This window comes from Micromesistius poutassou (assembly GCF_964030765.1).
Source record: "Micromesistius poutassou genome assembly, chromosome: 2".
NCBI lineage: Eukaryota > Metazoa > Chordata > Actinopteri > Gadiformes > Gadidae > Micromesistius > Micromesistius poutassou.
This window is the reverse complement of record NC_140272.1, coordinates 12,697,179-12,712,241: the sequence shown is the minus strand read 5'-3', so window position 1 is coordinate 12,712,241 and position 15,063 is coordinate 12,697,179. Positions and strand designations below refer to the sequence as shown.

The 15,063-nt window shown below is 41.0% G+C and overlaps 2 protein-coding genes across 36 annotated transcripts in view; one reads left to right on the top strand and one right to left on the bottom strand.

The window, feature by feature from the left end:
• Window positions 1-5,952: 5,952 nt before the first annotated feature.
• On the top strand, window positions 5,953-8,679 carry cd8a (CD8a molecule). The gene is made up of 6 exons (XM_084463629.1): window positions 5,953-6,017; window positions 6,204-6,521; window positions 6,702-6,803; window positions 6,962-7,063; window positions 7,349-7,388; window positions 7,825-8,679. Exons 1-6 carry the CDS (start codon window positions 5,969-5,971, stop codon window positions 7,868-7,870), a joined length of 657 nt encoding a protein of 218 aa, XP_084319755.1. The 5' UTR covers window positions 5,953-5,968; the 3' UTR covers window positions 7,871-8,679.
• Window positions 8,680-8,754: 75 nt separating this feature from the next.
• Window positions 8,755-15,063, bottom strand: part of cast (calpastatin) — a 31,899-nt gene continuing 25,590 nt past the window's right edge. For 34 of the 35 annotated variants that reach the window (XM_084463626.1, XM_084463603.1, XM_084463613.1 and 31 more), the window contains 14 exons: window positions 14,615-14,680; window positions 14,295-14,396; window positions 13,977-14,093; window positions 13,757-13,864; window positions 13,194-13,307; window positions 12,856-12,960; window positions 12,675-12,767; window positions 12,514-12,546; window positions 12,161-12,316; window positions 11,834-11,920; window positions 11,535-11,615; window positions 11,314-11,343; window positions 10,817-10,917; window positions 8,755-10,531 (listed from right to left, as the gene is read on the bottom strand). In XM_084463626.1, coding sequence (XP_084319752.1) covers window positions 10,825-10,917; window positions 11,314-11,343; window positions 11,535-11,615; window positions 11,834-11,920; window positions 12,161-12,316; window positions 12,514-12,546; window positions 12,675-12,767; window positions 12,856-12,960; window positions 13,194-13,307; window positions 13,757-13,864; window positions 13,977-14,093; window positions 14,295-14,396; window positions 14,615-14,680 — 1,185 coding nt within the window. In that variant the 3' untranslated portion in view covers window positions 8,755-10,531; window positions 10,817-10,824. The remainder of the gene's footprint in view (window positions 10,532-10,816; window positions 10,918-11,313; window positions 11,344-11,534; window positions 11,616-11,833; window positions 11,921-12,160; window positions 12,317-12,513; window positions 12,547-12,674; window positions 12,768-12,855; window positions 12,961-13,193; window positions 13,308-13,756; window positions 13,865-13,976; window positions 14,094-14,294; window positions 14,397-14,614; window positions 14,681-15,063) is intronic. The other variant, XM_084463616.1, reaches the window with a different exon arrangement.

Genomic DNA, 15,063 nt, shown 5'->3' with positions numbered 1-15,063 from the left:
GAAGTGATTTGAATGAAGCTAAATATTTGATAAAGAGAGAGATCATGTTCATCAAGAATTTGATGAAGATAATTCATTGGCACTGCTTGTAAATCATCAATCATCAGTCATTGACAGTCATTTAATGTTAATAAACTACTTATAAACTTGTATTATTGTCCAATAAATCCTATAATGAATTACTTGTGCTGCGTTTTTTTTAACTCAGGGGGATGAAATTAGAAATGAATGCTTTTATTTCAGATAGATTTCAGATAGGATTTTTGCAAAGCACTTTGAACTGCCCTTCCGGATGAATCTATAGAGATGCTTCTGCTCCTACAGAACGAAGAACTGCTAGTTCACTAATGACAAGTAATATATCAAGAGAAGACGAGAATATATCACTCCAGTAAAGGCTGCTCATGTCCTCTGTTGCTTACATTTAGTTACCAACAAAACCTAAAATAGAGCTGGACAAATACGCCTCTAAACTGTGGAATACCATACATACTTCAAGGAATCAGGGAAGCAAGTTAACATCTTTAAGCGCCACACATACCTGAGGTATGTGTGGCGCTTAAAGATGTTAAAGATGTTGCAGGCTAAATCGAAGAGGTATGATGCCTCTTCGATTTAGCCTGCAACAAGCCTTTGAATGCTCCTTCAAATGCAAGTCAATTTTTATTCATATTTTATTACTTCTTCTATCACATTTCTTTCTGTCCTGTTTTTAATTGGATGCATCAGTACACCTTTATGTCTTATTTTGATTGATACTCATTACAATGCATTTGGTTCTGTGTATTGTTCGGCACCTTCCGATTCATTACAATGTACAAATTGGTGCCATTCAAATAAAATCGATTATTATTATCCTTGTTATTAATAGTAGGAGTAGTTGTAGTACTATTAGTATTAATAATGACCATTAATAATGGTGTGTTCCAGATGCCTCAGACACCAGCCGTACTCTGTTGCATTAACCTTAGCCAATCAAGGTTTGTGATGTCATCAACAACAGCCTACACCCTTACCACAGCAACCACTAACGCTAAACACTCCTCAGTGTAACACCAACGCTCAACCATTTGAGACGGTATACCTTACCTTAGCTATCCTATACCTAAAACCTCAACTTTTTAACCATCTCTTATGGATCGTTGAGAAAGAAAGGGTGCCAGAAAGTCAATAGTTGCATGTTGAGTTTTAGATGAGGTAACGATAAGGACGATAAGGTTGTTGAAACAAAAAAAATGTTGGAATTTGTAAGACAACCAAACAGCTCTGTGAAACTGACAATATATTGTTTTAATATTGTGTTTGAGAATTCCAGTTAAGAAACAATTTATAAACTGCTTAATAAAATTGAACATTGTACATATACAAACTGCATCTCAGGTCATATGCGTCAATATATTTTAGTGAGTGTAATTGCAGCACAAATGTATTTACATTCAACAGCAACAACAAGTGTAAACTATGGTTTAGCTTTACTTTATCTAGTGCACACGTACACCTGTGCACACATGCACGCACACACACACACACACACACACATACATGAATACGAGAAGGGAAAAGGCATCTGTTCTTTGGTTTTTCTTCTCGATGAAGAGAGGAAGAAAGAGAGAGACAGACAGAGAGAGAGAGAGAGCAATAGAGAGAGAAAGATGAGAAAATGAGAAGCCTTCGCTTGAGGTGCTATCTCTCTCGGCTGTCCGCTTCTCAACTCTGAGCGCCTCATGTTGTCTCTGAAACAAAAAACCACAAGAACACCACAGACCTCACCACAAACACTGAGACACACTCTGAGACACACACACACACACACACACACACACACACACACGCACACACGTACAGGTAGAAACAGTCCCACTGTTTCTTTGCTTTCTGTTTTCATTCAGTTATACAGTTAAACATATTTAGTTTGAATTCCTATTGAAGAGAAGTTTCTCTAAAGTAGGAATTCAAACATAAAATTTCCTTTTGATTCTGGGATTCAGTACTAGTTTGCCGTGTATCCACTGTATATGCTGTATAACTACCTTGGGGTACACAGCTTTGTAATAATACATTAGGAGAGCTGGGAAGGCAATATTGGTTTTTCAGGACTTCTATGGGCCTCCCCTGGGATCAATGGTTGTATCAAACACATACCACTACTACTACAGCCTATTTCATAGTCTTACATAGCCTACTGTACAGCCACAGGAATGTAGCTTTTGTCCACATCTTCTCTTAAGTGATAACGTTATTCACAGTTCATTATGCTGTTGACGGATGCTGAAGTAACCGTTAAATAAATATGACATAAATGTGATAAAGTAAAACAAAAACGGATGTGATCTTTCAGCTATTCAGAAGGTATTTTGCTTTAGACATCCTGTAGTCTAGATTCAGAATATAAAATATAGCTGTATACATTTTCTTTATGTATCGTTATCCATAATATTATGATTATTTAGCCCATCTGGTTATATGTTATCACAAGATAAACGTATGCATTTATATTATTTATATTTAAACACAGAAGAAAATGGAAATCCCGCCCCTTCACTTTCCACCATACACCCACACAACCTTTTAAACTATGTGCATATTTATGTTATAATAGGCAGCACATGGGTTACAATAACATCTTATGAACAAATATGTGTATGTACTAATCCTATCCTATAGTTTCGATTAGGGCTTCTTACACCAGACATATTTCCTTGTTGATCTATTTCAAAATGGATGCAGCTTCCAATCCACCACACGATAATAAAAAATAAATTAATAAAATTAAATAAAGACACACAACCTTGCTGCGATAGAGGTGGTCCCTTCTCACGGGAAGATATACCAGCACAAGAAATCAACTTACCAACACACAACCAGTCGGCACTCACAGAAACAAACAACGTAAATTGTTTAGACAAAACACAAACACAAATCGGTCGTGTCATACATGAGTTTTAAATATAATTTTAGATTTGTACTACCATTTGTACAAAGTCTACCTTATTTCACTGTATCATGTGTTTAAAAAAACCTGAGAGTAGATTTGCCAGTAATGTAAAATTCAAAATATTTGAAGCACATATTTGAAGCACAATCTGAAGACTATATAATACTGCAAAATGACAAGAGCCATATCTAAATCTCTCTCTCTCTCTCTCTCTCTCTTTCTCTTTTTTTCTCTCTCTCTCTCTCTCGCTCTCGCTCTCGCTCTCTCTCTCTCTCTCTCTCTCTCTCTCTCTCTCTCTCTCTCTCTCTCTTAAGTTAATTCTTAAGAGGGAAAAAGACATACAAATGTGTTTAAATCATTGTTCATCTTTCTTTCAAAAAATTGGAATAAACTAAATAGACCCTTTTTCATGGAGTTTAGATCATGATAAGACAAACACAGGTGTCACTCATAACACTAATTATGGGTCTTCTACTTTGACGTGCCACGAAACGGCTAGTAGATAATCCATACGTCTGTATGTTCACTAGTTTAGTCTACTCCCCCGGCCCTGGTGCTTCAAAGTAGCAGACCCATAATTAGTGTTATGAACTACACCTGTGTTTGTCCTACGATGACACCTCTTGGAAAATGGTCCGTTCTAACTGGAAATATAGCATAACTTAAAACGATATTCTTATGTATCTAACTGTTAATGTATTTATATTTGACACGTTTAAAGCTATGTCAAGAATTGGCATCAAGCACAGTATATCAGTTCTCTGTTTGTGTTTGTGAATATGGGTGCATTGGCTTGTGCATTGGTGTGTTAAAACGTTTATGTGATTGAGTATGTGTTTTTAACACGCACATCTGCTGATATCTCTACTGGTATCCAGAAAGCTCCTTGTAAGGTTCATGCTCCTGCCAGGGGCACAGACACAGGCATAAACAACAAGCTAACTACTGACTGACTGACGGACTGACTACTGACTGACTGATGGACTCAATACCTTACTGACTAAGTCACTCGTTGAACGATCAATGTATTCGCCACGCGCCAAATTGACTTACTGTCTGTGATGCTGTTGAGTCCTTGCAGTGTCCTGTCCTCCAAACCCATATCCCACAATGCATAGAACCGTTAGATCTGCCCAGAGAGCAAGACGACAGAGGAAGCTGATAGAGGAGAGGAAAGGAGAGGTATTATTATTTTTCAAACTACCTATGAATGTCAGGTTCTGTTGAACACGCACCCACGGGGCAACTCAGGGCATTCTCTTTGGCTTCCCCTGGACACCCACTCCATAGGAAGACAGACGTTCTCACACGTTGGGGACAGCGAAGATGGTTTCAGGTTGTATATCCCCAGTGAGTCAGACAGGGGAGCCCATGCAGGTGTTGGTGGGAGGGGATGGGGGGTGGGGGGGGCGATATCATACTATTGGAAATTGTAAAGGGTGTGTGTGTGTGTGTGTGTGTGTGTGTGTGTGTGTGTGTGAGTGCATGTGCGTGTGTGTGGTGCTGTGACTCAACCCTGGAGAACAGCAATGGAACGATTCAAGTGGGCTTAGGCTTCCTCTGAGAAGGAAGGAAGTATCAACAGACTCCCCCTTGTGACTTCAGTACTTCATGCAACCTCAAACTAGCCCCGTTTCAGCCATAATATCAATTATTATCCTCACAACCCCGCAAAGCAATAAAATACAATAAAATAAACAAACAAAATTCAAAAAAGACCATGAAACTCAAAGACAACAAGACAGTGTGTGAAGAGCGAGCCTTGGTAAAAAGAAAAGTCAAAGAACACTTGGGGTTTCGCAACCATGTCTGAATCTCTGCCTACCCACCCCTTGAACAGCCGCAGTGCTGCTGAATGTCACCTCGCCTCTCGATACCAAACGTGTCAATGGATGTTCCGTCCTGGTTCAGAGGAAACAGGACGGGCCTCAGAGCTCCTCAGAATGTGTTCCACACGTCGTAGTGGGTTCAGCCAAGTCATTTCACTGTTTGTTAAGCAATTGAAATGGAATGGGAGGGCCAGGCAGGCCATGGTTTGTTTGGGTCCTTCTATTAGGGGTGTCGATCTTGGGGTGTCGATCTTTAAAAAGCTTTGCACAACACATATTTTATTCAAGACAAAACAATGTTTCATAAGGACATGGTAACAGCAGCAGTGCCGACATATACTGTAGTTGAGCTGCTAGAAAATGAATAGACGATAAGGGGAACTATTACCATCCAGCCAATCTAACTTTAATATACTTGTAGGGTTGCTACAATTCTGTTCAGATTCACATATGTATTGATATTTAAATAAGAACTATGCTTGTGTATAGCTTGAATATATTGTGTTCTTGATGATGATCCATGTATTGTGAAGAGTTCACCATGGAAAATTGGATGACAAAATGTGCAGCCTGCAGGTTGGTTCACTTGAGGCGCGTTACGGCCTGGCCCCACCAGAAGAGATGTCTCGCAATAGGCAACGCATTAAAGCAGCTGGACAAAAGCTGAACTTCTGTTGACTGACTGTATGCAAATGAGCACACAGTGTGGCATGTGTTTGGCCATGTGATTGGACAATCCTCATAATCAGCCACAGCGTACAAGATTCAGGTTTCATTAATTTTTGGTTGGAACATTTGATAATTGAAGATAAGTTGACCATCGAATGTCGGCATTCCCACTAAATTTGCCCATGTCCGTACAACAAATGTCCAAATTAATTCAGGCTCTAACCAAGAATTGTCTTGGTTGCACCCCCCCCCCCCCCCCCCCACACACACACACACCAAAGCATCGGTGCTGTGGATCACATGGTTGTCTGCTCTTGTTCATGTTTTCTAGGTTTCACCATACAGGCCTGTGCCGCCAACCAACCGATGCAGCAATGCTCTTTGCAGGAATCCAATGCAATGATTCTACTTGATGAAGTGGAGAGATGGGTTACAGGTGGGGCGTGGTTATATGTCCCACTACATTTTGTCAAAGTGGGCTGCTATTCTTCACACAGAGACTTGTAGACTCTACAAAGCTAAAAGGTGAAAAGAAATGGACCAAAAAAGGATTAAGGCCATTTCCATTTTAATTCTATTTCAAAGTAAGTGTTATTGACTGCATTAGTAGTTAAGATAAGTTTGATACCTACATTTAATTGAATGTGTTTTTATTAATGCAGTTGTGCAATATTATGTTTGTTGTAGATCCGAGATAGGTTTGTAGAAGTTCTGAAAATAATTTTTGATTTTTTTCTAAATATCCTTAAAAATAATGTTGAATATTTCAGACATTGCATCACTGCATGGTGAGGACATTGAACGTAAAGAAGGAGACAGGGTTGACATCCAATGTGAAAAAAGAGGAGCCAATTTCATCATGTGGCTTCGGGTCACGGACAAGGGCATGGAATTCATTGGATCTTTTTCATCAAATGGCATACTAAAGACGAAAACATTAAACGTAATCTACAGTGACTCAAAGATGAAGGATGATAATAAACTTTCCATCAAGAAGTTTAACCCACAACGAGACAGTGGTGTTTACAGCTGCGCTGTGCTGAATGGCTCTGGGCTCACATTTGGAAAAGTCACAAGACTGCGATCGGGTGAGAGCACTATAATATATAACTCTAATATTACAACTTTTTTTTTTTTAACAAATTAAATGACAGTCCATTCATGAATGTACATTCGCCAAAAATGTGTACACTTGTTGAGCATTCCTGAGAATTAAATCGTTTCAAATTATCTTTTTCTATAGATAATGAACTAATTTTCTCCTTTAGATAAATCACTATCAGTGACCCAATCACCCACTGGGCCTGCCACAAAGGCAAATAGGCCTACATCACCAACGGTCTGCACTTGCAACATCAAAACCGAGGAAGGTAAGGGTGTGGTCTTATCATTACACATTTTACATCAAATCACACACACAGACTTCTACAACTTCTACAAACCACCTTCATTTAAAAAGAGTCGGTGGGCTGAGCTTAAACTTTAAGCTAATAAAATGGCCCAAAGTAAAAATGTCTATGTGTTTCAGCCTTGAGCATCTGGTCCTGTAGCCCCGTCATTCTGGGCTCCTTGGCTTGCGGTAATGGCGTTATCATCTTGCTCTTCCTCATCACAATTATCTACTGCAACAGTGAGTCCAAGCCTTTACTACTGGTCTTAAATGTACACCATCCAAATGCTGTGTAATGTGTCCACTTTTGACTTGAATTAAGAGGAACCTGTGGATGAAACAGCTCACAGCCCATTCTCTATGGGCATTTTGAGCAGGGCGATGGCATCAAATCCCCATGGGAAATCATTGCTTCAATGTTCTCCTGGTTTTACTTACCAGGTCTATTGAGTCGTAATCTATCTATGAGTTTAACATGGATAAGCATTTCAGCTTGTTCTGAGTAACACTTTTTCTTTGTTCAAGGGATAAGGACTAGGCGTTGTCCGCACCATTATAAAAGGAAGTAAGTTATTTTTCCGCATGCACACACAAAGACACACACAAAAAGGGGCTACATATATATACATATATACATACATATACAAACAAAGGGCCTGCACATACATGTATACAGTATATACATATATACAAATACAAAACACATCTCTTTCAGATACACACACACACACACACACACACACACACACACACACACACACACACACACACACACACACACACACACACACACACACACACACACACACACACAAACACAAACACACGTATATAGGCCTATATATATAACTATATATATAACTAGATAGATTCATTATTTATTCATATGTTTATTATTATTATACTTTATAAATATATATATATATATATATATATATATATATATATATATATATATTATTCAGGGTAATTGTAACGTTAACTCTTATTGTCTTTTACAGAAAACAACAGAGGAAGCGTGAAGGAGGACATGCGATGGAAAACTGAAAACGTTTTGAAGTTCATTTTAAGTTACTGCTCCAATGCCTCACATGTAGTCTTAAAAATAATAATTGAGTATTATTCTCTTCATACTCAAAATATTAAATTAGTTGACTGATGACTTGGTACACATGGGAAATGGTTAAACTTTGCTTGTGAACATATACCGTAATATTTCCATCCTTAATATATTGTCAAAATAATTAAGATTTAAGAAATTCAATGGAGTTGATATGATGACTTAGAACTTGTTTATCAAGTAAAATCAGGGAAGAAATGTGGAAAAATACACAATTTAATAAACTAATTACCATTTTTGTATTTTTGTCTATTAATTTGTCAAAATAAGCAATGAGTAAAAAATGCGGACCCATTTCTTAGTCTTAAGCTCTTTAAAAACTTTTTTTTTACTATTTAAAATCTCCCAGATTAATGCCATTTTAATATTGTTACAAATACTTTCTAACCAGTTTTTTCTTTAGCTTTTTGTAAATGTGAAATCATCAATTTAATGGTTTACAGCTGTATACTTTCATCTTTTTATGAAAAAAAATTGCATGCCGTGGGTATCTGAGACTGTTGATCTTAAATACATTGCACTTTCTAAAATGCTTTTTTTTTTTTTACTTTGCCTTTATTTTCTATCTATTTTACTTTTTTATATATTATTTTCTTTTATTGTATGACAATGTTTATATGTGAAGCACTTTGAGTCTGCCTTGTGTATGAAAAGTGCTATATAAATAAAGTTGCCTTGCCTTGCCCTTTTATTGGGATTTTAATTTAAATATTGTATCCAACCATTTCTTAATTTAATATACCAGTATATGGTCTTTTTCAATTAACTTTTGGCTTCCTCGCTTGTAAATAAAACTTACGACAGCTATAACTTGTGTGAACAAATGTTTATTCTTATATTTTCAAACACATACATTTGGTTTTATGCACATCAATCCCACATTTTTGAAGTCCCATCATCAGTCATCCAGAGTTGTGGCGCAGAATTGTAGAGTTTTTAGACAGAAAGCTTAAGTTTAAGCAAGGATATTTGAAACTGAAGCCCCCACGAGTCAAAAGGAAGTGGGCTTCTAGAAATATGCACAGTGAAACACCACAGAGCCCAAAGTCAAAGAGACTGAACATATAACTGCTGGGTGTACTGCCATTTCCCTGCACAATAAAAACAGCATTCTCTTTCCTGTCGCTAAAATATATTTGGCATTTATTTATACAGTTTTCTTTTTGCATTTTTCTTCTTTTTTTGGGGGGTTTAGAGTATATTATTATTATTTGTAATTACTGGGGTGGTGGGTTGGGGGGGGCTTGATTGGGGAGCATAGAAAGAGCTAGTCCGATTCATTCTTTGTAATTGTGTACGTGTCTGGATTATATAATCACATCTAATCCAGACACATAGACAATTACAAAAACAAATCGGACATTCATTACGATCCAGATTAGTTTTCTCTTCTAAAATACGCTCCATCTTTCTCATCATATCGTTTTCCCTGGAGAAGCCGGTTTAAACGGACGTATTCGACACGGCCCCTACTGAACATCAGCTGGCTTTGGACTCAGTGAACGATCCAGTGGTGGTTTGATATTAACAACATCTCTCCCTTTACTACAGTATACAAACTAAGGCAGTGTGAAGAGTTTCTAACTACCTAGGTTCTAAGTGCACTTTTGAATACAGATACAGGATTTTACTCCAAAGCAGGTACAGGTACAGGGGTACACACACACACACACACACACACACACACACACACACACACACACACACACACACACACAACACACACACACACACACACACACACACACACACACACACACACACAGGAACAGAATCAAGCAGACCACATTCTGTAAACCCTTTTTTTTTTCATAAATTTGTCTTTAATATTGTAAACTAAATGTTATCCATCAATATATTTAAGCAAAGTAAGCTGTACACTAGTGTCTCAATTGCGTTCAACCACATAATAGATAACTAGGCTACTTGGCTGTGTGTATGCAGGTTGCACACCCTATACACACCACTAGAGGCCACTCTCCCACACCAGCTGAAGGCCCTTACCGCCTCCTCTATCGACATGGCGACATCCCCACATCACCATGGCATCGAGGCGATTTAGTTTGTTTGTGCTGATACCAGCAGCTGTGGTCCGTGGTCACAATGCATTTGTATCGAGGACTTTGCATCGATGGGAAACTATAACATTTTTTGTTTTTCTTTAAAAAAAAATACTTCCCCTAAAAATCCTCACCATCCCTTCTACCTCATATATCAACCGTCCCAACTCATCTCATTTAGTCCACCGTTCTCTGGCCTTCATTCATTTCAGTTTTTATCAACTTAGGCACAAAGGGGAAGTAAATCGTCAATCCTCTGGTTTTCTTAATACACATGAAAATAAGCAAGTAAGGCGTTGCACACAGTGTTGTGTCTGTGTGTGTATATGTGTGTGTAAGGGTGTGTACAATTGTGTGTGTGCGTGTATGTATGTGTGTCAGGGGGTAAGCATGCTGTGTAGGCATTGCTAGGTTCTGCTGTCATCCAGTATACATTCTCCATCACTTAGAAAAATAGATTCATAATCTAGAGTGTCGATCCCCCAATCGCGGTTTCCAGCCAAAGGGCAGAAGAATTGCAGCATGACTCTGAAAAGGTAAAAACACACAACGGAGGGGATCAGTAGGGGCATTGTGACACTTGACACACTCCCTGCATGTCAAGTGGCCTTTCTGACACACTCCCTAAAAAAACAAGTTTGGTAGGCATTTTTAGACGATCCCTGAACAAAATTCAGTTGGGATGGCCTTTTTGATACACTCCCTTTAAAAAATCAGTTGGGGTGGCCTTTGAGTCGCTCCCTATAAGAGTGATTAACTGGCATGTCCGATTTGGGACATTCGATAAATACAATTCAGTTGTGGTTGCCTTACCAAGCGGTCTAGCTTTTGCCTCCCTTCTTCGCAGACACAACATCTGTGCGGAAATCACCAGCAAGCTGGTCAATGGGAGATGGCTCATCAGCATGGTGTTTCTACAAAACATGAAGCAAAAATAAATACAAGGTATACCAGTCGGACAAGGGAAGAGTTTATGTATTGGAAATAGATGAAAGGTGTCCCGTTGGCAGTAAAGATGGGATGCAGTGGATAACAACATGAGAGGTATAAAAACGACAGAGCCGTTGCAACAGCCATTGAAACAGCCATTACATGACGCTTTATGACAATCCATGAAGACAAGCAGCAACAGAAATTTGTTTGAATTTGAAGCGGTGTGTTGGCAGCCTTGACAGCAGGGCACAGCGGGTGTGGATCATTATTCCATTATCGAGGTTGAATTAGTTGAATTATTGAAGGTAAATTGATTGCAGTGTTAGTGACACAGGCCGACATTGGTTAGATCGACATGCAGCAGGTCATGGCCTTACTTTTGACTTTGACCGTGACTTGCTCTTGCCCTGTAACACAGTCAATACCTGGGGTTAGGGTGGACATGGAGGTTCAGACCTCCACACTCGGTCCTCCACCAATGGAACTACACCGCGTACCGTTAATTATCAATTATTAATCATTAGAAACGGTCAAATGTGTGTATGCACGTTGTGCATATGGGCCACCACACGGTAATATTCTACTGTTTCCTCCTCACCTGGGCCTTTTCCCCCTTGGCTTTGGCATCAGGAGCGCCTTTGGTCCCAGACGAGGAGTCCAGGGAGGGCCCCGCCGTTTTCTGAAGTAAGAGAAACACTTCAGTTAAAGTCTCTGCCATACAGTTTGTGAGTGTTGACTCTGCCACGAATGGATTGATGGAACCATACCGTTTACCGGTAATGCATCCTTAAAGACCTGTCCTATAATAAACCGTGTGCATGTTGTATGTACACGGCGTTACACAGAGACCAATATGGTGGGCGATCACGTTGTAATATTTGAGTGTTTATGCCTCACCTTGGGCTTTTCCCCCTTAGTTGTTGTCTTAATGGCGTCAGGGAGCAGGGAACCAGCCAAGGAGTCCAGGGCTGACCCCGCCATGGGCTGAAGAGAGAGAACAGCAAAGAGTCTTTATTGTACAGTCTGGGCTGGAGGTTAGCCTTTGGCCTTTGGCCTCGCCTCAGAGACAGTAACCCAATAAGCACATTTTCTGTTTGATAGCAGGTGTTCATATCAGGTCTTATTTAGGAAATGGTGAACTCTGTTCACCAAAGTACAGAATAATTTTTTTTAGTTTATTTAAATTTAATTATTTAATTTGTATGTGTTCAGTTCTCCTATCACCTTCAGGGGCTCTGAGTCGGGCACTAACGGCTGCGTCACTGGGGGGGCTATGAAACAAGGTGCAGCAGTGGGTGCAGCAGCGGTTGCAGGAGCGCTGGGAGCCAGTGCAAAGTCACCGGACAGCAGGTCGAGGGCGGCAGCATCACCCATGGGTTTCTACAGACGCATGGAGGAGAAACAATATGGTGGGCCTGATTTATATATATTCATATATTCTTTTCTTAAAAATGTCAACCTAATGCAAGATTTGTATTGTGTGTGTGTGTGTGTGTGTGTGTGTGTGTGAGAGTGTGTGAGTATGTGTGTGTGTGCGCGTGCGTGCGCGTGTGTGTGTGTGAGCGTTGTGATCTTACCTCCTCGGGTTTCTTGGCCTCAGCCGCCGCCATCTAAAAAGGAATGAATCTTTAATTACTCTAGCTGACCATGTGTTTTAGAATTCTGGACAGGGTTTCAAGCACAGGGTTCCAAACTGTCCATTTGCTAGAATACTCTCAATGTAAAAGGCCTCTGTCACCTTGATGTCCTCCTCGCTGGGCCGGTACTCTGGGGGCAACGTGCTGTCGTCCTCCCCCATCAGGGTCAGCCTCTCCTCCACCACCTTCTTCTCCTGCCACCAGGGAAGCAAATGTCGAGTTCAAACGTTCACCTCCCCCTGTGCAGGACCACACTACGTTGCTATTGGTGGGTTCAGATACCTTGGCAATGTCTTTCATGGGCAGGGGGGCGGGCTCTGGCACAGGGGTGATGTCCATCAGGGAGTCTGACAGGGCGTCCATGGCGCTGGTGACACCCTCCGACATCTGCATTCAGGGGATGGATGCGCATCGTGCACACACACAGGTGCAGAGTGAGAGTGAGAGTGAGAGTGAGCAGTGAGCACCAACAACAAACACACATTGCCGAGACGCATTGTTTATGTTATACAGTAGTTTCATTTTTTTATGTGTGCGTGGTTCGGTGTGCTTGCAGCTATGTGTGCGTGTGGCGTGCGGTTTGTGTGTGTGTGTGTGTGTGTGTGTGTGTGTGTGTGTACCTGGCGAGAGGTTTGTGTGGGTTGACTAGTGGCACACTTGACTGCAGGTGCGAGGACGGCGGTGGCGACAAAGTCCCCCGCTAAGGCATCCAGAGCGTCGAATTCTGCAGAGGCCTGCAGGAGGGAGCCACACGCATGCGCACACACACACACACACTTAGAACCTTAGACACTCTTCACGCCTCCTTTGTTTGAATACTGTAAGAGTCTTGTGAGGTGACTTATTACGTCATTAAGCATCTAAAGGGAATTGCAAGGATCTGTAGATACGTACGTATATACTTAAGAAGCAGGTAGGAATCCTACTCAAGACAACTACTGGATTAATTATGCAGCCATTGGGGTTCAAACCCAAAACCATTAGGCTGGGAGTCAAACCCCCTAACCACTACTTAAGACTATCCTGCCCTTGTTTCTGAACCCAACGAAGCATTACCCCCATCACCTTGACAACAGGGGAACAGGGAACAGCTAAAGAAGCATTTTGTCCTGCTTATTCCAATAAACCGCAGGGGGCGGGGCGGGGGGGGGAGTGGGGGCAGGGCGGGGTGCGTGAGTCATACCGGAGGCTTTGGGAGGCTGCAGACGGGTGCCTGGACAGCAGGAGCCAGGGATGGGCTCAGGAAGTCTCCCGACAAGATGTCCAGAGCGTCACCTGTGTTCATGGTAGGCTACAAACAAGGGGGATGGTCAAAGTAGTTATTATGGCTACTTTGCTAGTCGGAGTACGACTTGTTGCTGTTTTTGTTACAGTGGAGGTAGAGGTAGGCTCAAGGGACTCACCTCAGGTTTGGGGGCAGGCAGGTCCTTCAGTGTGTCTCCTGACAACCGGTACTCTGGAGGGAGGCTGTCCTCCCGCTCTCCCACCCGCACGCCCTTTTCGGAAATCACTTTTCCTTCCTAAACACGTACACACGCACGCACACGCACACGCACACACACACACACACACACACAGAATGTGCCTGTGCCTGGATGTACCAATCTCTATTTCCCGCTGCAATTCTCCATTTGGATTACTTTATCTTCGTTCTACGGCAGTATTCAATTGAATAATACAGCATGATGGGATGTAATATAAAAGGTAAAAAAACGACTTACTAAGACAATGTCCTCGGGTCTGAGTTTGGGGGGTTCAGGGGCTGGCTCCGGGGCTGCCAGCGTGTCGCTCAGAGCAGCGAAGGGGTCATCCAGAGAGTCATCCTGAAGACACAGAGGTTCATCCCACAGTGATGGATCACCAGATGATCAAAAAAAAAGTGTGGCGCATGCAGAGAGCAAAGAGCAACAAAATATATGGGAAAAGAATATGTGCATCCAATATTACATATGGAATATGATTATGAATATGCCACCCCCCTGCTTCGTAAGAATCTCAGAAAGAGAAGCTGAGGACTAGTTCTTGATTCATGGCCACTTACCTTGACTGGTTTCTTGGAGGGGACCTTAACAGTGGTGTTGGGCTTGGCTGAATCACAAGCTTCGTTCTGCAGACAGAGAGCAGACACGCATGCAGATAGATGAATTAAAAATATGTTTACGGTTTAAAGATGTGATAATTCTGGCACAGCTTCAAAAAGGTCCTTTGACACCAGATGCGTAACGAATAAAAGATGCGAAAAAGCTGGAAAATAAATTGACCATGACAAAGGTACCTGACTCTGATTGGTTCAACTGATTTATTCGCTGGCTAAAGCCATAAAGAAATGACCTTGATGCGAATACAATTAATGTTTCTTATCTCGCAAAACGGAAATGTCGTAGGCCTACAGTCCATTCAGCTCCATGATTTGTAATTATTTTATTGATCGGGAAAAAATGGTGAATAATCTAGTTCAGACCTTTAGAATTGAATCCACAAAATTGACAT